The sequence below is a fragment of the Elephas maximus genome, chromosome 6 (assembly GCF_024166365.1).
Source record: "Elephas maximus indicus isolate mEleMax1 chromosome 6, mEleMax1 primary haplotype, whole genome shotgun sequence".
NCBI lineage: Eukaryota > Metazoa > Chordata > Mammalia > Proboscidea > Elephantidae > Elephas > Elephas maximus.
The window spans coordinates 126,410,839-126,435,361 of record NC_064824.1 but is presented as its reverse complement, the minus strand read 5'-3'; the positions used below and the strand labels follow the sequence as shown (position 1 = coordinate 126,435,361).

The following is a 24,523-nucleotide window of genomic DNA, read 5'->3' as shown; positions in this document are numbered from 1 at the left end:
CAATGATGGCCCTGGATCCATGTCCCCTTCTGAATCCAGCTTGAATTCCTGGCAGTTAAATGTCAATGCACTACTGCAATGGCTTTTGAACGATCTTCAGCAAAATTTTACTCCGTGCAATATTAACGATATTGTTTGATGATTTCTACATTTGGTTGGATCACCTTTCTGGGGAATACACATAAGTATGGATTTTTTTCAGTTGATTGGCCAGGTAGCTGTCTTCCAAATTTCTTGGCATACAAAAGAGCACTTCCATTGCTGCATCTGTTTGTTGAAACATCTCAATTGGTTTTCCATCAATTTTTGAAGCCTTGTTTTTCACCAATGTCTTCAGTGCGGCTTGGACTTCTTCCATCAGTACCATTGTTGCCTGATGATATGCCATCTGCTGACATGGTTAGGCATGGATATACTAATTCTTTTTGGCATAGTGAGTCTGTGTACTCCTCCCATCTTCTTCTGATGGCTCCTGTGTCATTTAATATTTTTTTCTGTAGAATTCTTCAATATTGCAACTCGGGCTTGAATTTTTTATTCAATTCTTTCAGCTAGAGAAATGCTGAGAGTATTCCTCCCTTTTGGTTTTCTAACTTCAGCTCTTTGCACATATCATAATATTTTTTATTTCAAATCCTCCCTTTGAAATCTGTTCAGCTCTTTTTCTTCCTCATTTCTTCCATTTGCTTTAACTACTTGATGTTCCAGAGCAAGTTTCAGAGTCTCCTCTGGCATCCATCTTGGTCTGTTCTTTCTTTCCTGTCCTGTCAATGACTTCTAGCTTTCATCATGTATGGCATACTTGATGTCAGTCCACAATTCATCTGGTCTTAGGTCATTAGTGTTCAACGGGTGAAATGCTTTTGGAGGTGGCCTCTAAATTCAGGTGGGATATACTCAGGTTTGAAGCCAACTCTTCAAAGATTAGAGTGGACTATAAGACATCAAATGACACTGTTGAAGAGTGTGCATCTTGGCTCAAGTAGATACGTGAAACAAAATTGGAAGATGCTGTCTAGAGGTGAAATGAGACAGCAGAAGGAGACAGAAGCTGGTTGAATGGAAAAGCAAAATACAGGGTGGAGAGGTGAAGTGTGCTGTTACATAGTAGGGAGAGCAACTAGGGTCACATAACAATATTTATATAAGCTTCGGTATGAGAAACTGACTTAAATTTTAAACTTTCACTTAAAGCACAATATATAAACTTGATATTTCAGTGGAAAGAATTAAAAGACTTGGACAAGGTTTTGTGTGACCTGTTCTCAAATGCTTCTTTGAGTCTATGAGCTTGAATGGAAAAAGGACCAAAAAGATGCAAAGCGTTTACTGCCCCATGATACAATCAAATACTAGAAGGGTCAGGGTTCCTGAAGGAGAAAGAATTTATTGATGCTCTTAATTTACATATCTCTCTGCAGGCATCCACGATCAACACACACTGAACCAGCAGTCAGGAAATCCCAGCAATGTATTGCATTGGACAGTTATGCTGCAAAAGGACTCTTTAAAGTGTTGAGAATCTCAGCTGTCATTTTCAGGACTAAGGTGTGCCTGACCTAAACCATGGTATTTCCAGTCACCTCACATATATACAAAAAATGGACAATGAATAAGGAAGACTGATAAAGAATTGATGCCTTTCGATTATTGTGTTGGACAAGAATACTAAATATATTATGGATTTCCAGAAGATCTAACCAGTTTGTCTTAGAATAAACACATCCACAGTGCTCCCTGGAAGTGAGAATGGTGAAATTTCATCTCAGGTACTTTGAACATTTTATCAGGAAGGACCAGTTCCTGGAGAAGGACATCATGATTGGTAATGTAGAGGGGTCAGTGAAAGTGAGGACTAGCCCAGACAAGATAAATTGACACAGTGGTTGCAACAATGGGCTAAGACATAGAAAAGATCGTGAGGATGACTCAGAATTGGGTAGTGTTTCCCTCTGTAATGCCTAGGTGGTTATGAGTCAGAGCTGATCTGATGGCACCTAATAACAACAACAATTGCAGGGGGTCTTTATGTGCAGTTATACTTCTCAGATGTCTTGATTAAGTGGCAAAAGCTTATAATGTAAGCACTACTCTTCCATATAATTAAAATAATAGTGAACTCATAAAATATAAGGCACAGGTAGCATGCTCCTCAGAAGCCACCGACGATGAACAGGTTTTATCATGCTAACTGTGGACACATAATCAAGAAAGAACAATTTCTAGAAAACTCATCATGTTTGGTAAAGTAGAGGGTCAGCTAAATTAAGTTGAAACCCTCCATGAGATAGAGTGACATGTGACAGCAACAATGAACTTAAAGATACCAACAATTACATGAATGGTGCAAGACCAAGCAACTTTTCTTCTGTTATACCTAAGGTCAACCTGAGTTAAAGCTTCAAACCCATCCAAGCCAGTGGTGTTAATTATTCTTTGGGCTCTGGGCACATAAGAATGTCATTAAGAACTAAAGGCATCATTCTAGGACCTTGCCTGTACGCAAATCCTTGTACCATTTAAAACACCCCAGTTCTATACTGGCATAGACATATGTTGACTTAAAGCCCTCCCAGACTTTTACTCCTATGCCTTTCTCTCTTCTATCACTTTCCTGTGCTGATGCCCATTTTTAACTCTACTACAAGATATTCCAAGGCAGAAAAGCCATGGTAACTCTTCTTCTGTCCAGGGTGTCTTAAGGGTTTTGTCATCTCAGAACATGTTCATGGCAGTGGTGACATTGAAAAAGGGGTGATGATGGTGGTGTTGATGAAGATTAGGATGAGACAGCAATAGCAACACCAGTTCTACAAAGAAGTAGAATTAGCAGGAGAGTGACACTGCAACCAGAGCTTCAAATGCTTAGACTTCTACACAACAATATCCTACCATTTGGAATTTGTACTTTCATTTGATAATTCTATGTGCGTGGTCTTGGAGTCCTACCAGAAGATCCAACAAGCAACAAGGAAGCAAAAACAAGAAAATCATTCAATACAGCATGAGTTTCTCAACATCTCTTACTATTACCCTGGGCTCTCACCTTTAGTGGTTCCTCCAGACCTCAGCACCACTTGTCCAGGGCCTTCACTCAAGTAAGAGGGGGGAGAAGTCACTAGTAGGCATCATTTCCCTTCCCCCATTTGACTTTTTCTTCTTGAATGTCCCTATAGTCTCTGGAGGTGGGGAAGATTGCAGTACCTACATTTCTAGAGAGAGAGATCATCAGGTAGCCCCAGGGACCTAGATCCACTACTGATGCCTGTCATTCTTGCACTAGGGTGGAGAGCTATTGCAGTAGAAATAGTCCAAACTGTGGAAACTTCTTCCCACAGCACGACCATGGCCCAAGCTCTTGGGTGGCTGCTGCTGCTGCTCTTCTGTTCCTCTGCTCCGAGTTTTCTCTGGAGGCAGCCTCATGGTTCCTATTCAAGCAACAGGATGCACCCTTCTCGTGCTGGTTCCTTCCGGCAAAAGTTGGACCATTTTAGCAAAATATCTTCACGGTTATGGCCACAGGTAAAAAATAATGATGAGGGCACGTGATGACAGGTAGGGGATGGTGTGAGCTTGAAGTCTTGAGGTGGGTGCTGCAGAAGTGTGAGAGGTATAGAAGAGATGGGGAAGGTTTTCAATCCCTGGGTGGTGCAAATGGTTAAGTACTGAACTGCGAACATGAAAGTTGGAGGTTCAAACCCAGCTAGAAGCACCTTGGAAGAAAGACCTAGTGATCTCATTCTGAAAGGTCACAGCCTTGAACACTCTATGGAGCACAGTACTTCTCTGACACTCACACACTCACCACGAACCAGAATTGATTTTATCACAAGAGGTTTGAATTTTCAGTTTCGGAACATTTCACTGGGGTAATATGCCATCAGTGAAGTTATGAAGAGAAATTTTCTGTGATTTTTTTTATTTGCTTTCGAGGTCTCAAAAATTTTCTACAAATCTATTGCTGGATCTATAGAATTGATAAAAATCTATAGGAGCAAGTTTACCTTATAATGGCAAGTTCTTTCATGTAGACATATGAAATGCCTGAATTTTCTTTTTTTAATTCTTGTAATGGTAGAAATTGATGAAATCCAATGCTTAGATCTAATTATTCATACGGGGGTGGGTTGCAAAATAATAATATTAATTTCCTTCATTCTTCATTTATTAGCTGGAGTATGAGTATAAAAGAGATTTCCATTATGTATTATTTGGCTACATGGTGACACAATTTGTATTGGAAAGACAGTATAAATGGTTGACCCATTTTCTTTATTTACCAGATTTTAAAAGGACATTAAGAATAATGGATTTAGATAATTACACAATCACTTATTTTCTTTACCTTATATTACACAGCAGTCTCAGAATAATAATACGAACACTGCCACCAACAATATAATTACTAAAAAAAATTTAAAAATTTTATTTGCAGTCTATTTGTCCATGAGATTGGTTCTATCTAAGCTATACAGTTTAATTACTGACCTCTCTATCACTCAAAACTGGTTCTTTCAGTGTGGCTATGTGCTAATCATATACCATTTATGTGCACTTATTTTACTTTATTATTTTTAAAATTTGATATTGTTTCATAATTATATATTCACACGGTCCAAAGTTGAATTGACAAAGAAAGATATTCCAATAAACTGGATTTCGACTGGTTGTATGGAGGAAGACTCATTAATAATCTGCAGATGACGCAAGCTTGCTTACAAAAAGCAAAGAGGACTTGAAGCAAATACTGACCAGAGCAAAGACTACAGCCTTCAGTATGGATTACACTTTGATATAAAGAAAACAAAAATCTTATAACTAGACCAACAAGCAGCATCATTACAAACGGAGAAAAGACTGAAGTTGTGAAGAATTTCATTTTACAAGGATCCACAGTAAACAGCCATGGAAGCAGCAGTCAAGACATCAAAGTGTGTATTGCATGGGGCAAATTGGCTGCAAAAGGCCTCTTTAAAATGTTAAAAAGCAAAGAAGAAGGAACAAATCTGTCTCAGTAAAGTAGAGCCAGAACACTCCTTAGAAGCAAGGATGGGAATGCTTCAGCACAGTTGTTTTGGATACGTTATGGGTAGGGAGAAGTCCCTGGAGAAGGACATCATGCTTGTTAGAGGGTTAGTGAAAGAATCAAAGTCGTCAACAGAATGGATTGACACAGGGACTGCAACAATGGGTTCAATGATTGTGTTCAATGATAGCAATGATAGTGAGGATAACACAGGAAAGGGCTGTGTTTTGTTCTGTAGTACATGGGGTCACTAGGAGTCAGAACTAACTCTACATCACCTAGGAACAGCGACAAAACATTATTATTCTTAGTGCTTCTCTTTATGATTTTATAAAAGATGAGGTCCTCCCTTTTGCATGTAACTTCCCACCTTTGCTCCTTAAAAAAAAAAAAAAAAAATTGCTCCTTAGCTTTTCTATTTTGTAAGCAATATTATAGCCATATGTTTCTTGTTTTGTTTGTAATTTATTTTATGTGGGTTTTTTTGTAGTTCAGAGTATAAACTGTCAAACATAAGCCAGTTCAACAGTTTCTACAGGTCTCATTTAGTAACACTGATTCCATTCTTTGAGTTATGCAAGCATTCCCACCCTCCTTTTCTGGTTTATTCCTCCTCCATTAACATAATTTCACTGCCCCCTAAGATTCCTATCTAATCTTTAGGGTTTCTTATGTAAATTTTCTTCCATGTACATAGACCTTAAAGAGCACAGCGTTCAAGGCACACATATTTTAGTAGTAAAGCTGAATTATTATTTGGTTTTAAGAAGACTTCAGGGGATATTTTTGGTTTGAGGTTTAAGGATCATATCAAGGGAAATATTTCAAGTGTTCATCCAGCCTCCATGAATCCAGTAATTCTACATTCCACATGAGTTTGAAATTCTATTCTGCATTTTCCTGCTTTTCGTCAGCATATGTTTCGAATTTTCACATTTTGTAACATTTCATTCTAATTAATAACCATAACTTCTTAGTTGTTTTAGGCTTAGTGTTGTACATAAATAGATAAATTTTTCACGCCCAACTCCTTTGTTAAAATGGATTATTAAAGAAGGTCGTACAATAATTACACTCTGGGAATTTTACCACTTATGTGATATCTCAATGGTTAAATATACAATTCTTGCATGTCAGTTTTCTTCCCTGAGTTAAACTCTCATCTAGCATTGCATGTTGCTGTGTAGCATGTAGAGTCCAGCTAAATATATACCTCCTTACTTTGGACTTTTTACCTCAGTTCCTGAAGGATCCTTTCTTTTTCTTTGCTGTAAATAAAATTTCCTGGGACTTATCTGGAGATCTGGTGGCACACGGCTAAGAGCTTGCAGCTTGAATCCACCATCGACTCCTTAGAAATGTTATGAGGCAGTTCTACTCTGTCCTGCAGGGTCACTGTGGGTTGGAATGAACTCGCCGGGATTGGGTTTGTGTTTTTGGGTTTTGACACACATGTTGGTACTGACAAATTGATACCAGTTTTTCCTGAGACGCAGTCTATTTATTCCGTAACCTTTTTTTAATAATATAAATTTTCGTAGTCTATATTTTTCTTCTTTAAAGTCACCAGTTACACATGTGTTGAGTATCCGTAGTCAATTACACTCAGCTAGTTTCATAATTCAATTTAAACACTTTTTCATTTATTTCTAATTCTTCTCTAACTTGACCTCTAGATTTTTTATTTCTGCAAATAATTGTCATTTCTATAACAAGCTTATTTTTCCTTCTTCTTATATTTTGAGCATGACCACTATAGTTTTCATCTCTTTATGCTATTTTTTTTTCATTAAGTGTTCTGATTTTTTTTTTTTTTTTTTACAGAGAGTTGATTTTTCTTTAAGTTCTTGTAAATTCTTAGGAAAAGCTTTGGTCACAGTTATGAACTGCTTTTCAATACCTTTTCTCTAGCCTGAGAATATACTCTGTTGGCTAGGCTATTGGTTAACAGGCACTCTCACACATAGTAGTTAGGAATAGCTAAATGGTGCAACCATTATAGAGAGAACTTAGCAGTATTTAATAAAATTATACCCTCTTTCAGGAACCCTGGTTGTATAGTGGTTAAGAGCTACAGCTGCTAACCAAAATGTCAGCAGTTCAAATCCACCAGACGCTCTTTGGAAACTCTATGGGGCAGTTCTACTCTGTCCTGTAGGGTTGCTTATGAGTAGGAATCAACTTGACCACAATGTTTTGTTTTTTTTTTCAGGAATCTGTCTCAAGGTTACACTAGCAAAACTATGAAAAAATATATGCACAAATTATGGAATTCAGCAACATTTAGAATAAGAGCAGATGGGAAATAAATCCATTATTCATCAATAGAATACTAGTTTAATTATTAATATATGTGTACACTTGAAAATAAAATGTAAAAGAGAATAAGGAATATTTCAAAATCTTAATATATTGTTATGTAATGATCTCCATGATATTATATTGAGTAAGAATTGTAGAATGGCACCCTAAGAAATAGCAGAAATATTATATATATATATATATATACAGAGAGAGAGAGATGTTTACATAATAATGGAAGAATAAATAAAAAGTAAAAACAGTTACATACATGAAACAGAAATAAAAGCTTTTGGAAATAAAATGACCAGAGTTTTTCTGAATATACTTTGATTTGCAAATTTAGCTTTGGAACCATGTAAATATTCCCAATAAAACAATTAAAAGTTGAACATAAAATGGAAAAAAAAAAGGAGCTAATCATCTATTATATCTGTGGCTTAACTAGAGAGAATTATCTTAAGTGACTAGATAGGTCAGTACTTTCACTTTATATCTCTTGTAAATTCTAGGTATACATACACAAAGAAACATTGGTAAAGAAACCAGTTTTCAGTAATGATGCTGTCACTCCTCTTATTAATTGTATTTTAGCAGAAAGTTTAGAGAGAAAATTAGTTTCTCATTCCAAAATTTATGCACAAATTGTTTTGTGACATTGGATTCAATTGCCGCAATGTGTGAGCACTTTCCTGCTTTCTACTGTGGGCTCCCTTTCTAACTCGGCACTGCAGTCACCCACGCTCTCTCAATATTGTTCTTTCTGCATACCATCATGTTGATTCCAACTCATAGCAACCATATAGGACAGGGAAGAACTGCCCCTCAGTGTTTCCTAAACTGTAATATTTATGGAAAGGTGCCCTGGTGGTGCAGTGGTTAAGGGAAAGGCTGCTAACTGACAGGTCAGTGGTTCAAATCCAGCAGGCACTCCTTAGGAGAAAGATGTGCCAGTTGGCTTCCATTTATCCCCAGGGGGAGTTGGTGGGTTTGAACCACCAATCCTCCAGTTATCAGCCTTGCACTTAACCACTGCAACACTAGCGTTCCTTTAAATATTGCTCTCGTTATGCTAATGTGTATTACTATATTTTATTTGCATAAAGCAAATAAATAAATATATTAATATTAGAAACCCGAACTTTCAGAGTAGAAGAAAATAGCTACAAGTATAAAATCAAACAGGAATCTCACATTCTTAATTTGAATTTGAGATATGAGCTTGAAATGTAAACAAATAGTAGTGATGGTTGCAGTTTGTGGATGTAATTTACACCACTGGATTGCACACTTGAATAATGGTTGAAATGGCCAGTTTTTGGGGGGGTCTATTTTACCACCAAAAGCAAAAAATAAATTTGTCCAGCATGTAGGCACAGTGACTTGAGCAATGACAGTGATTTAAATGGGATTTCAGAATCATGGAAACCCTGGTGGCGCAGTGATTAAGAGCCATGACAGCTAACCAAAAGGTCAGCAGTTTGAATTCACCAGGGACTCTTTGGAATCCTATAGGTAGGTTCTTCTCTGCGCTATAGGCTCTCTTTGAGTTGGGATTGATTCAGCAGCAACTTGTTGCTTTTGTTGTTCTCAGAATCAATTCAAATCTGACAAATCAAATCATGCTGCCATCCACAAACAAACTGCAAGGCCTAGTGAGTTAGTGACTTACAAGAATATTTTTACTTTCACAGAGATATTTCATTAATGATGCCTTCTACAAACCTGGAGGACCAGTATTTCTGAGGATTGGAGGGTCGAGGACTGTCTATGAATCCTGGATATCAATAAATAATACCTGGGTTACATATGCTGAGAGAGTGGGTGCCCTCTTATTACTTCTGGAACACAGGTTTTATGGACACAGCCAACCAACAGGGTAAGTCTAAGCTTGTCTTTTTTGTGGTTGTTCTCATCCTGATTGCTTTTCTCTATCTTTTTCTTTTAGGCAATGTTAACTCTAAATATGCTCTTCTTTGAAGAAGCTGAATATTGGAAAATTCAAATGATATGAAAGAAAAACTTTACGTAGCAGTTGGGGTTAGGGACAACATTCTTGATAAAAAGATTCATGTGAAATTTCCTTTAAAAAAATGTATTCCTCATGTACTATAATTTCATTTTAAAACTTTTATTTTCCTGAACATGTTTAAACAAAATGGCATACTTCCTTGTTTTTCTACTCCAAGAGGATTTTATACCATCAAAATTATCCTCCTCATGGAAAAATAGTGGCCATTTTGTTAAAACCACTCATCAAACATAACTGGATATTATATTAAATTTCAGCCTGCAGTGGCAGAGCAAGGAACAAGAATGAGAACTGTTTTTGCCTCAATAGCTTATTCTTGCTAACTACTATTTTTTTCCCCAGAAGAAAGATATATTTTTAACTTACTTGATTTAAATGATAAATAATTCTTTATATGAAGTCAAGCAAATAGAATGAAGTTTAAAAATTCTTGAAAGGTTCTGAAAAATCCAATTTAATGTCAGAATCTTTTATTGTTGTTAAAGTAAGAATTGCCTCGTATAAGCCTGAGGATGAAATTAGTGTCAGAAAAGTGATACCTTTTTTATAAGTCAAAGTGGTAACTTTTGTCATGACAGACTAATAATTATTGAAGGTTTCATAGGCTTCTGTCTAACAGTGACTCCACAAATGTGATTTTTGAATTGCATGTCAACTTAACTTTTGGTAGTGATGTGAGACTCCAATAATTCCATCAGTTTTACATTTCTTCAGTAGAAATTTTGATTTGTATGTGTGTATTAATGACCCTTTGATAGTCTACAGATAGTTTTAAATCCGAGATTTCTTTACTAATTTGTCAAAGGAAGTAAAATTCTGTTCAAGAATGGAATAACTTGTGTTTTAGCAAATAACATGTTTGTTATCCAAATTAACTTCATGTGGTATATTTTAGTAAGATGGGGGTTAGAAAGAAACTACAATAGAATTTGGACATTGAGTGAGCAAATTGGGGGAGGACCTAAGGATCTGAGAACTTGCTTTTAGAAAGTAGGGTGAAATCTATAATAAAGTATTCCTATAAATCTGATCTGTATTTTTCCAGTTATATTACATTGCCTTGATCTTACACAGTAAGTCCACATCTTGCTGGAGGGGTGGCACAGTGTTTATTCTGGGCAGCCACGCGCCCAGCTGAAATCCAGGGCTCTGGTTATGTAAAGATAAAAGGGCAAGTAAATATAAAGGGAAAACTAACAGGTTCTGCTGTAGCTTCTTAGTAGAAATGCCGAGCCAAGGTAAAATTTTTGCCTCTTGACGTACTTACTACATAAGGACAAAATGCTTTCTGAATAATTCTACCAGTCCATACTTCCACAAGTGGTACAGGACAGAACCTACCTCATCACATCCATGCCAACACTGAGTACTAAAATAAATCTTGCCAGTTTGAAAGGAGGGGAAAAATACTCATATTTGTGTTACTTTGATATTAGAAAGGGCTAATCATTTTTAAAAATTTGATGACTGGGTTTCTTTTTGTGAATATTCTCTGTCCTTTGTCAAGTGTAAAATTCATAATCAGCTAGCTATAGCATCATGCGGGGGGTGGGGAGGGAGAATTTTTTCTTTAGCAATAAGGATTAAAAGCATCCCAGGTTTATAGGAAACCATAATATGAAAGATACATCATAGAAAAATAAATTTCAAAAATTTTACCTAATTTTCTTATGACTGAGAACCTTAGGTTTAAATAGCGCTTTGTCTACATGTAGCAAAAAAAGAGAAAGGATGGAAAACAGCATCAATACACTTTAATATGTGTTTTTATAAAGCTTTCCAAACAAATCACTGACATTTTAGCCCTTTCAAAACCAGACTGTTCTCGGAGTCTGGGTAATAATGTGATAGTTTTGATGCAATTTGGTGGATGAAAAAATGACATCATATGGGTATTTGCTGTTATTAGGTGCCAGTGAGTTGGTTCCAACTCATATTGACCCTGCATGCAACAGAACGTAACACCACACAGTCCTATACCTTCCTCACAAATATTACTGTGCTTGAGCCCATTGTTTCAGCCATCGTGTGAATCCATCTCATTGAGGGTCTTCTCTTTTCTGCTGACCGTGTATTTTACAAAGCATGATGTCCTTCTCTAGGAATTGTTCCCTCCTGACAACATGTCCAAGTATGTGAGACATAGTCTCGCCATCATTTCTTCTAAGAAGCATTCTAGTTGTACTTCTTCCAGGACAGATTTGTTCGTTCTTTTGGTAGTCCTTGATATATTCAATATTCTTCACCAACACCACAATTCAAAGGTGTGAATTCTTCAGTGTTCCTTGTTCATTTTCCAGCTTTCACACTTGTATGAGGAGATTTAAAGCACCATGACTTGGGTCAGGCATACTTTATCACTGGTTCCAAGACCTCTTCTATACCTGGCTTGACTTTCCAGCAGTTCTCTATTGAAATACTGCTGCAGCCACTTTTGAATGATCTTCAGCAAAGTTTTACTTGCTTGTGATACCAGTGATATTGTTTGACAATTTCCGCATTCAGTTGGATTACCTTTCTTGGAAATAGGTGTAAATATGGATCACTTCCAGTCCGTTGACCAGGCAGCTATCTTCCAAATTTCTTGGGATAGACAATTGAGCTCCCCAGCACTGCATCCGTTTGTTGAAATATCCCAATTGGTGTTCTTTCAATTCCTGGAGACTTATTTTACACAAATATCTTTAGTGCAGCATGATCCTCTTCCTCAGTACCATCAGCTCCTGATCATATGCTACATTCTGAAATGGTAGAAAGTTGACCAGTTCTATTTGGTATACTGACTCCATGTTTTCCTTACATTTTTTGATGCTTCCTGTGTTGTTTAATATTTTCCTCTTAGAAACCTTCAATACACCAACTCAAGGCTTCAATTTTTTTTCATTTCTGTCGTCTTGAGAAATGCTGAGTTTGTTCTTTCCTTTTGGTTTTCTATATCCAGGGCTGTGCGAATATCATTATAACACTTTACTTCGTTTTCTTGAGTCCTTTGAATTCTTTTTTTTTTTTTTCCACTATTACCAGCTTTCCTGTTCCCTTATGCCTTCTAGTCCTTTCTCCTGGGCTGCTGTGCTCCTTTAGTCTCATTTTGTTTTATGATCCTGTCCAATCTTTGGTGGAATGGTGAACCTCATGAATGACTTCATTACTGAGCTGAGAAGGTATCTGGTGGTCATACTCTCAGGGTTTCTCCATTCTGTGTCAGGCCAGCAAGTCTGGTCTTTCTTTTTGAGTTAGAATTTTGTTCTACATTTTTTTCCAACTCTGTCTGGGACCCTCTATTTTGATCTTTGTCAGAGCAGTCAGTGGTGGTATCCAATAAACATCCAGTTTTACTGGACTCATTCTGGTGGAAGCCATGGTAGATGTGGTCCATTAGTTCTTTGGATTAATATTTCCCTTGTGTCTTTAGTTTTCTTCATTATTCCTTGCTCCTGAAGGGGGAGGGGGGACCGGTGGAGCATCCTAGATGGGCACTCACAAGCTTTTAAGACCTGTAAGGCTGCACACCAAAGTAGACTGTAGTATATTTTCTTTATAAACTATGTTATGTCAATCGAGCTAGATGTTACTGGAGACTGTGATCCCCACAGCATTCAGCCCAGCAATTCGGTCCCTCAGGGAGTTTGTATGTGTCTATGGTTGAATGTTGACCAATTCTTTTTGATATACTGACTCTGTGTATTCCTTCCATCTTCTTTTGATGTTTCCTGCGTCATTCAATATTTTACCTGTAGAATTCTTAAGTATTGTAACTCTGAGGTTTGAATTTTTTCACCACTTCTTTCAGCTTGAGAAATGCTGTGTTCTTTCTTTTTATTTTCTACCTCCAGGTTTTTCCACATGTCATTATATTACTTTGTCTTCTCAAGCATTTTGAAATGTTCTCTTCAGCTCTTTTATTTCATGATTTCTTCCCTTTGCCTTAGCTACTCGACATTCAAGAACAGATTTCAGAATCTCTTCTGACATCAATTTTGGTCTTTTCTTTGTTTTCTTTCTAATTACCTCTTGCTTTCTTTATGTATGATGTCTCTAGTTTCATTCCTTAACTTGTCTGGTCTTTGGTCATTAGTGTTCAGCCTGTGAACTCTATCCCTGAGATGGTCTCTCAATTCAGGTGAGATATACTCATGGTTGCACTTTGGCTTTGAAGGACTTGTTCTCATTTCCCTCAGTTTCAAATTGAACTTGTATATGAGCAATTCATGGTTTGATTGGCCGTCAGCTCCTGGCCTTGTTCTGACTGATGATATTGAGTTTTCCCATTGTCTCTTTCCACAGATGTAGTTGATTTGATTCCTGTGTATTCCATTTGGCATGGTCCATGTGTATAGTGACCATATATGTTGGTGGAAACAGGTGTTTGTAATTGGTCTAGTAAAATCCCATTATGCAATCTCAAGCTTTGTTTCTATTACCAAGGTCACATTTTCCAACTACAGATCCTTCAGCTTTGCTTCCAACTTTCACATTCCAAAAGTGATCAAACGTGCAATCAGGCAGCATTGATAATTACTGGTGATTGGAATGCAAAAGTTAAAAATGATACGGGTAGTGACAAGCATTTGAAGCTCCTTCAGAGTGGCAACAAGAAGAAATGAAATAACTAAAATGACACAAATGATAGCAATTACTGCTAGTTCCTGCATTTCTTTGTCACTGTCAACCAAATTATGCTAACTGAAATTTCAAGTTGGACCTGATATAAATATTCAACATCTTTTTATAATATTCATTTTTACTTTATACTAAAGCTGATGTTAAGCCACACGGTCTCTGCTTTGTAGTCACAGAGTGTTTTTATGCTTTAATTGTAGAGATCTGAGTACTCCCAGCCTCCATTACCTCAGCAGCAGGCAAGCCTTGGCTGACATTGCGAACTTCCGAACTCAAATAGCAGAAAAAATGGGACTCACTGAAAATAAGTGGGTTGCATTTGGGTGCTCTTATGCTGGCTCCCTTGCAGCGTGGTCAAGAATAAAACACCCTGAATTGTTTGCTGCAGCAGTGGGCAGCAGTGCACCGATCAAAGCAAAAGCTAATTTTTATGGTAAGTCCATTTATATATGGGAGACACTGGGTGGCAAAAATGGCTAACAGTCTGGACTGATAATCAAAAGGTCAGATATTCAAGTCCATGCAGAGGCACCTTGGAAGCAAAGTCTGGCAATCTACTACTGAAAAATCAGTCATTGAGAACCCTATGGAGCACAGTTCTACTTTGACGCATATGAGGTCACCATGAGTTGGAATCAACATGGTGGTAACGGGTTTGGTTTTCATGGCACATATATGTATAAATACTTCCGTATGTATTATGTATATTATGTGTATATATGTGTGTGTGTGTGTGTGTGTGTATAAAATAGCACAAACATCTGTAAGTTAGTGATTACTTAACCAAGCATGGTCCAATAACATAGCATCATGCAACTAAACTTGAGTATATCTTCCTCGCCATATGATAGGGTCCATGAGAGATTCCTATGCTACATACCGTTGGTAGTTGGTATCCATATTTGCAGCTATATGATAGGTGAAAGCTTCTTAATTGGTACAAATGATGTGATAAGTCATAGCTTTTGATTTAACTGAAAGAATTCATGATTTAGCTTTTTCCAAAAAAGTTAATGAAAACATTTTTAAATGACAAAACTTACCTATACTTTCTTTTTTTTTGTACTTTAGATGAAGGTTTACAGAACAAACTGTTTTCTCATTAAACAGTTAGTACATGTATTGTTTTATGAGACATTGGTTACCAGCTCCATAACATGTCAACACTCTCCCTTCTCCACCTTGGGTTCCCTTTTATGGGCTTTCCTATCCCTTCCTGCCTTCTCATCCTTACCCCTGGGCTGTTGTGCCCCTTTAGCCTCATTTCATTTTATGGACCTGTCTAATCTTTGGCTGAAGGGTGAACCTCAGGAGTGATTTCATTTCTGAGCTAAAAAGATGTCCAGGGGCCATACTCTTGAAGTTTCTCCAGTCTCTATAGGACAGTAAGTTTGGTCTTTTTTGTGAGCTAGAATTTTGTTTTACATTTTTTGCCAGCTCTGTCCCAGACCCTTTATTGTGATCCCAGTCAGAGTACTCAGTGGTGGTAGCTGGGCACCAGATATTTGTACTGGACTTAGTCTGGTGGAGACCATGGCAGATGTGGTCCATTAGTCCTTTGGACTAATATTTCCCTTATATCTTTACTTTTCTTCATTCCCCCTTATTCATGAAGGGGTAATACCAGTGAAGTATCTTGGATGGCTGCTTACAGGATTTAAGGCCCCAGATGCTACTCACAAAGTAGAATGTGGAACATTTTCTTTATAAACTCTGTTATGACAATTAAGCTGGATGTTTCCTGAGACCCTGGTCCCCACAGCCCTCAGTTGGGCAATTAGATCCCTCAGGGAGTTTTGATATGTCTATGGAGATTCCATGACCTTGTCTTGTACAAGTTTTTCTGGCTTCCCCATTATCTTGTACTGTCTTACCCTTCACCAAAATTACCACTCATCTATTGTCTATTTAATGTTTTTCCATTCCCACCCCTCCACTCCCTCATAACCATCAATGATTGTTTCTTTTTGTGTGTAAAATTTTCATGAGTTTTTACAGCAGTGGTCTTCTACAATATTTGTGATTAATTTATTTCACTCAGCATAGAGCCCTACAGATTCATCCATGTTATAAGATGATTCACAAATTCATCATTGTTCTTTGTCATTGCATAAGACTCCATTGTGTGTATGTACCATAGTTTATTTATCCATTCCTCTGTTGATCGGTGTCTAAGTTGTTTCCATGTTTTTACTATTGTGATCACAATACTGCAATGAACATGGGTGTGCATCTGCCTACTTGTGTGATGACTCTTATTTTTCTAGGATTTTTTTATGCTAGGAGTGAGATTGCTGGATCATATGGTATTTCTGTTTGTACCTGTCTAAGGAAGCGCCATATAGTTTTGCAAAATGGTTGTATCATTTTGCTTTCCCACCATCAGTGCATAAGAGTTTTGATCTCCCTGCAGCCTTTCCAACATTTGTTATTTCCTGGTTCTTTTGGTTTGTGCCAGTAATGTTGGGATGAGATGGTTTCTCAATGTGTTTTGATTTGCATTTCTCTACTGGCTAGTGATCACGAGCATTTCCTCATATGTCTGTTGGCACCTTAAATGTCTTTTTTTGTGAAATGTCTGTTCAATTTCTTTGCCTATTTTTGAATTGGATTGTCTTTTTTATTTTTTGTAGAGTTGTTGGATTTTCTTGTATATTTTAGAGATTAGACCTTCGATTTGTAACAGCCAAAAACTGTTTCCCAATCTATAGGTTCTTTTTTACTCTTTTGGTGAAGTCTTTTGATGAGCATTAAGTTTTTAGTTTTTAGAAGACCCCAGTAATCTAGCTTGTATTCTGGAATTTATGTGTTGTTGGTTATGGTTTGTATCCTATTAATGCCATGTATTAGGTCGTCTAGTGTTGATTTTATTTTTTCTTCTCTGAACTTTGTAGTTTTTGGCTTTATATATGTCAGTGATCCATTCTGAATTTTTTTTGTGTGTGCGTATTGTGTGAGGTAAAGATCCTGTTTCATTTTTTTGCAGATGGACATCCAGTTTTGCCAGCACCATTTGTTAAAAAGACTGTCTTTTCCCCATTTGATGGACTTTGGGCTCTTGTCGAAGATCAGTTGACCATAGGTGGATGGATTTACATCTGGGTTCTCAATCCTGTTCCAAATGGCCAATATATCTGTGTTCATACCAGTACCAATCTGTTCTGAATACTATAGCTATATAGTAGTTTCCGAGGTCGGGTAGTGCAAGTCTTCCTACTTCATTCCTCATCTTCAGTAGTACTTTGCTTATCCAGGTCTCCTTCCCTTTCAATAAAAAGTTAATGATTCTTGCTTATCCAGGTCTCCTTCTCTTTCAATAAAAAGTTAATGATTCGTTTTTTTTTTCTCTTTTTATTAACTTTTATTAAGCTTCAAGTGAACGTTTACAAATCCAATCAGTCTGTCACATATAAGTTTATATACATCTTACTCCTTACTCCCACTTGCTCTCCCCCTATTGAGTCAGCCCTTTCAGTCTCTCCTTTCGTGACAATTTTGCCACCTTCCCTCTCTCTCTATCCTCCCATCCCCCCTCCAGACAAGAGATGCCAACACAATCTCAAGTGTCCACCTGATATAATTAGCTCACTCTTCATCAGCATCTCTCTCCCACCTGCTGACCAGTCCCTTTCATGTCTGATGAGTTGTCTTCGGGGATGGTTCCTGTCCTGTGCCAACAGAAGGTCTGGAGAGCATGGCCGCCGGGATTCCTCTAGTCTCAGTCAGACCATTAAGTCTGTTCTTTTTATGAGAATTTGGGGTCTGCATCCCACTGATCTCCTGTTCCCTCAGGAGTTCTCTGTTGTGCTCCCTGTCAGGGCAGTCATTGATTGTGGCCAGGCACCAACTAGTTCTTCTGGTCTCAGGATGATGTAGGTCTCTGGTTCATGTGGCCCTTTCTGTCTCTTGGGCTCTTAGTTGTCGTGTGACCTTGGTGTTCTTCATTTTCCTTTGCTCCAGGTGGGTTGAGACCAATTGATGCGTCTTAGATGGCCGCTTGTTAGCATTTAAGACCCCAGACGCCACATTTCAAAGTGGGATGCAGAATGTTTTCATAATAGAATTATTTTGCCAATTGACTTAGAAGTCCCCTCAAACCATGTTCCCCAGACCCCCGCCCCTGCTCCGCTGACCTTTGAAGCATTCATTTTATCCCAGAAACTGCTTTTGGTCCAGTCCAACTGAGCTGACCTTCCATGTATTGAGTGTTGTCTTTCCCTTCACGTAAAGCAGTACTTATCTACTGATTAATCAATAAAAAACCCTCTCCCACCCTCCCTCCCTCCCCCCGTCATAACCACAAAAGTATGTGTTCTTCTCAGTTTATACTATTTCTCAAGATCTTATAATAGTGGTCTTATACAATATTTGTCCTTTTGCCTCTGACTCATTTCGCTCAGCATAATGCCTTCCAGGTTCCTCCATGTTATGAAATGTTTCACAGATTTCGTCACTGTTCTTTATCCATGCGTAGTATTCCATTGTGTGAATATACCACAATTTTTTTTCCCATTCATCCATTGATGGACACCTTGGTTGCTTCCAGCTTTTTGCTATTGTAAACAGAGCTGCAATAAACATGAGTGTGCATATATCTGTTTGTATGAAGGCTCTTGTATCTCTAGGGTATATTCCGAGGAGTGGGATTTCTGGGTTGTATGGTAGTTCTATTTCTAACTGTTTAAGATCACGCCAGATAGATTTCCAAAGTGGTTGTACCATTTGACATTCCCACCAGCAGTGTATAAGAGTTCCAATCTCTCCGCAGCCTCTCCAACATTTATTAGTTTGTGTTTTTTGGATTAATGCCAGCCTTGGTGGTGTGAGATGGAATCTCATCGTAGTTTTAATTTGCATTTCTGTAATGGCTAATGATCGAGAGCATTTCCTCATGTATCTGTTAGCTGCCTGAATATCTTCTTTAGTGAAATGTGTGTTCATAATGATTCGTTTTTTTGTCGCTTTAAATAATGTTGCCAGTATTTGTGTTAGGATTGCCTTGTATTTGAAAATCACTTTGTGTAAAATTGTCCTTTTCACAATGTTAAATTTACCTATCCATAAGCATGGTATGTTTTTCCATTTATGTATATCTCTTTTGGTTTCTTGCTGTAGTGTTTTGTAGTTTTCTTTGTATAGGACTTTTCCATCTCTGGTTAGATTTATCCCTAAGTATTTTATTTCTTAGGGGCCATTATAAACAGTATTGTTTTCCTGGTTTCCTTTGCATCATTCTCTTTATTGTGGTATAGGAATCCAACTGACTTTTGTATGTTTATCTTGTATCCTGTTACTCTGCTTAATCTTTCTATTAGATCCAGTAGTTGTCTCATGGAGTCTTTTGGGTTTTCTATGTATAGAATCATATCATTCACAAACAGGAACAGTTTAACTTCTTCATTACCAATTTGGACACATTTTATTTCTTTTTCTTGCCTTATTGCTCTAGCTAGGTCTTCCAACACAATGCTGAATTGGAGAAGTGATAAAGGCTGTCCTTGTCATGTTCATGTGCTCAAGGTGAATGTTTTCACCGTCGCTCCATTAAGAATGATGTTGTCTGTTTGTTTTGCATATATGCTCTTTATTATGTTGAGAAATCTCCCTTCTACACCCATTTTTTTCTTTTTTAATTGTACTTTAAATGGAGGTTTACAGAACAAAGTAGTATTCTTATCAAACAGGTAGTACACACATTGTTGTATGACATTGCTTAACTATACCTATATTATTGGGAGTGTTTATCAGGAATGGGTGTTGGACTTTGTCAGATGCCTTTTGTGTTGTCCATTGAGATGATCATGTGATTCTTTTCTTTCCTTTTATTTATATGGAGGATAGCACTGATTGATTTTCTAATGCTGAATCATCCTTGTATAGCTGGTATGAATCCTACTTGGTTGTGACTATTTTTTTTAAATATGATGCTGAATTCTATTGGCTAGAATTGTGTTGAGAATTTTTGCATCTATATTTATGAGAAATATTGGTGTGTAATATTCTTTTTTGTGTGTATGTGGTGTCTTTTGCAGGTTTTGGTATCTGGGTTATCCAGATTCATAGAATAAATTTGGGAAGTGACACTTCCCTTTCTATGTTCTGAAATAGTTTTGAGTAGTCCTGGTGTAAGCTCTTCTCTGAATGTTTGCTAGAATTCTCCAGTGAAACCATCTGGGCCAGGGCTTTTTGTTTTTTGGACTTTTTTTGTTGCTTTTTCAATCTCTTCTCTGTTATGGGTCTGTTCTGATTCTGTGTTATGTTGAGTAGACAGTGTTTTTCTAGGAATTTGTCCATTTCCTGTAGGTTTTCAAATCTCCTGGAGTATAGTTTTTCATAATATTCTGTCATGATCCTTTTTATTTCATTTGGATCTGTTGTAATATCCCCAATTTCATTTCTTATTTGGGTTATTTGCTTTCTCTCTTGCTTTTCTTTTTTCAGTTTGGCAAGTGGTTTGCCGATTTTGTTGATCCATTCGAAGAACCAATTTTTGGTTTTGGTTTTTGTCCTCTACTGTTTTTCTATTCTGTGTTTCATTTATTTCTGCTCTAATCTTTATTATTTCCTTTCTTCTGGCAGCTGTGGGCTTCTTTTCTGTTCTCTTTCTGTTTGTTTGAGTTGTATAGCTAATGTTTTGATTTTATCCCTTTCTTTTTTGTTGTGTGCATTTATTGTTATAAATTGACCTCAGATTACTAACTCTGCTGTGTCCTAAAGGTTTGGTATGATGTGTTTTCATTCTCAATTGATACTAGGAATTTTTGGATCCATCTCTGATTTCTTCTATTACTGAGTGGTTTTTCAGCAAATTTTAAGTTTCCATGTAATTGACCTTTTTTACTTGCTCTTCTTGGTGTTAATTTCTACCTTGATGGCATTGTGATCCTGAAGAATTGTCCTTTTAATAATTTATATATTGCCCTTCTTTGTCTTTTATGGTGGATTTTGTTTTAAATGGTATTTTATGTGAGATTAGTATTGCCACTCCTGCTCTTTTTTGGTAATTGTTTGCTTGATATATATTTTTTTCCATTCTTTGGTTTTTAATAAATTTACATTTTTCTTTCTAAAGTGTGCCTCTCGTAGATAGTGTATTGATGTTTCCCCCTTTTTTTTTTAATCCTTTCTGCACTCTCTGCCTCTTTATGGGTGTGTTAAGTTCATTTACATTCAGCATACATATTGGTAGGTGTGAGTTTATTGCTGTCATTTTGTAGCACTTTTTTCCTGGTGCTGATGTTTTCTTTGTTCCTCTTCCTTTCCTGTGCTGAAAGCCTTTTGTTTGTGGATTTTTTTTTTTCATTTCTTCTGTTTTTGTAGATTTGGTTTTACTAGAGAGTTTATGTTTTTCGTCTTTATATTGGTGACTAGGTTTGTTAACTTTCTTTGTTGTTACCTGGAAAATTACCCTTACATTCTCAGGTTCGAACCAGTCTGTACGTTGCTTTCATCTCCATTACAAGGTTCTATACTTACACTGTTTATTCCCTCTCTTTATTGCTCTGACATTGTGGTCATTACAGATTAACCTCTCTGGTTCCTGTTGTAATTCTTTCAGTTTTGGATAGTCCTTGAGAGTATATTTCCTAGGCTGGTATCTGGCTAGTACAATCTTTGTCTTTGGTTTTAGCTAGTGTGATTGCTATATGACTTGGTAATTTCTATTTGGGGTCTATCCTAGATGGGGTTCATTGAGTTTTTTGGAGAGTCAGCTTTTCATCTTTCATGATATTAGAGAAGTTTTCTGTCAGCAATTATTCAATGATCCTCTCTGTTTCTTCCATTTTCATCCCCTGTCCTGGAACTTTGATCACTTGCAAATTTTTGCTTTTGATTGTATCCTACATAATTCTCAGAGTTTCTTCATTTTCATTCATTCTTTCTTCTGATTTTTCCTCAAACAGAGTTGTAGCCAAGTGTTTCTCTTCAATTTCACTGATCCTGCCTTCCATCATTTCAAACCCTCTCCTCAGTCCTTCTATTACACTGTCCATTTCCGAAACTTAGTAGTTTATGTTTTGGATTTTTAATTGTTGTTTTTGTATGATTTCTAGTTGTGAATTTACTTTGTCATTTTGTTCCCTTATTATTTTACTGAATTCTTCTATTTTTTGGCCTGTATTTTCCATGAATTTGTCTGCCTTTCACATAATTTATTGATTTTTTTCCCTCATTTTTGTCTACTTTTTACTTTAACTCCTGGATAGCTCTGAGCATTAAAGATTTGAATTCCCTGTCAGGTATTTCTAGTGCCTTTTCTTTCACTGGGAAGTCACCTGGTGTTTTATTTTGGATACCTACTGGAACAATCCTGTGCTTTTTTAAGTATGTTTTGATATTGTCTGCTGTCTTTGGGTCATTCAGTACTTTTTTTAAAATTTATTTACTGTAGATTTGTTTATTTCATCCTGCATTTTTGTTTTATTCAGCCATGTCTGAGCAGGCAGGCTGTGCTTTCCTTGTTTCCTCCTCTGTGGGCATGATTCTTTTCACCTTCTTGTCCAATGGGCATGGCCATTAGCTCAGAAATGATGCAACAAGACAGGTTCAGCTAAAGGGGAAGGGTTGGAATGTTTTGTTTTGTTTTGTTTTTTTGTGGCACATACTAGGGCTGACAGGGCATGATGTGAACCAGTCCAGGGCAGTTTCCAGTAGGCAGTGCCTGAGCTGCTCAGGTGTGTGCTGTTCAGTGCATGGTGCAGGTAGCCAGGGAGGAGGGGGTGGGTTGTTACGTATGGAGCTAAGATGGATATGGGAAAGAGGAGAGAGAGAAGAGAAAAATAGAATCCAAAAAAAAAAAAAAAAAGTGCTAAGGGAGATTGCCACAGGAGTGGAGAGTTGAGAAACTGAATAAATGGAGAAAAACAAAAGGAAAAAGAAAAACATAATAATAAACAAATTAATAATTAGAAATAAAAAAGCAAAGCCCCCAGGGCCTCTACAGGTGTGTCTAGGAGACCAGGGAAGTGACTTCCAGGAAATGCAGTACACCTTTATTAGAAGGTGTAGAGATGTTACACAGTGCCAGGTATTCAGGAGACATGACATGAATGTAAGTATAGAGAGATGAGGAACTGAGAAATGAAGATACATAGGAAAAACAGAAAAGAAATTCCCCCTGGGATTCCACTGATGTGGCTTAGCTGACCAGGGAAGTGGCTCCCAAGCTGCACAGAACAGTCTGGCTAGAAGGGGCTCCCAAGCCACAAAAAGAAAAAGAAAACAAGCAAACAAAATAAAACAAACAAAAACCAGGGATCCCACCAGCATGCAGTGCTGCCTGGGGAAGAAATTCCATGGCCAAGAAGCCCTTCACAGGTTTCAAGAAGAAGCAAAGATTGCACATGGAGACAGGTGTTCGAGAGAAAGGAGGGGAACGTGGTGAGAGGTATGGAAGAAACCAAAAGAAGCAAATAAAAGCAACACCGTCAACAAACAAATGGTTCTCAGAGAGCTGACCAGCGTGGGAGGGGTGAATCCAAGTGGCATGGGGTCGAAGGCAGTACCTTCCAGCCAGGAGACTGCAGCTGTGGGAAGCAGAGGAGGCTGAGCAAGGGGGAAGAAGGGTGGGGGTGAGTATGTGTATATTGCTGGTTACTGGGTGTTCTGTCTCCTGCTGGGAGCTCCTTGAAGCTGCTTTCCCATACTCCATGTCTTCCAATCTCTGATGTCGGTTGGTTGAATCCAGGTGGTAGAGACCCTGCACTTCCCGGTTGATCAATCTACTTCAGAAAGCTATGAAGCTGGGGAGGTCAAGCAGGGGAAAAAGATGGGGGGTGGAAATGCACATATCCCTGGTTACCAGGTATTCCGTCTCCTTGTGGGAGCAATGTGAAGCTGCTTTCCAATGCTCTCTGTCTTTCAGTCTCTGACAGGAGTCCGAGATGGAAGATCCTTGGTGTATTAGCTGGTAGGGGAACTCTGTACATATCATTCCTAGCTCTCTATTCTCTGTCAGTTTCTTATTCCATTTGGTGCTTGGCTGAGTTCTTTATCTCTTCATTTGATGCTTAGGGTTATAGGATTGACATTTGTCTGTTTTTTACTAAGTTTTTCAGGTCTTTGCTGTACCTGGACAGTGTGATGCTTCCATCTATAGCCCTATGTTGGCTCCTGGCAGAACTTACCTATTTTGAAGTTGTCTTTCAATTATTTTCCTGCTTCGGAAACCCTGGTGGTGTAGTGGTTAAGTGCTATGGCTGCTAACCAAGAGTTCAGCCATTTGAACCAGCCAGGTGCTCCTTGGAAACTCTATGGGGCAGTTCTACTCGGTCCTGTAGAGTCAGAATCAACTCAACGACAGTGGGTTTGGTTTGATTTTTGAACCTGCCCCTGGTGGCATAGTGGTTAAGAGCTATGGCTGACAGCCAAAGGTCGTCAGTATGATTAAACCAGGTGCTCCTTGGAAACTCTATGGGGCAGTTCTACTGTCTGTAGGGCTGCTATAAGTTGGAATTGACTCGACAACAACAGGTTTAGTTTCTGTTTTACCTGACTTTATGGCAAAAAGTTTATAGTTAATGACATTAAGATTTTTCAAGCTG

The 24,523-nt window shown here is 37.7% G+C and overlaps 1 protein-coding gene across 1 annotated transcript in view; it reads left to right on the top strand.

The window, feature by feature from the left end:
* The first annotated feature begins 3,345 nt into the window (after positions 1-3,345).
* The window catches only part of LOC126078360 (putative serine protease K12H4.7), a 56,279-nt gene continuing 35,101 nt past the window's right edge, over positions 3,346-24,523 (top strand). Inside the window, exons 1-3 of the mRNA XM_049888847.1 lie at positions 3,346-3,522; positions 9,022-9,206; positions 14,180-14,412. Of these exons, the coding sequence (XP_049744804.1) occupies positions 3,346-3,522; positions 9,022-9,206; positions 14,180-14,412 (595 nt within the window). The remainder of the gene's footprint in view (positions 3,523-9,021; positions 9,207-14,179; positions 14,413-24,523) is intronic.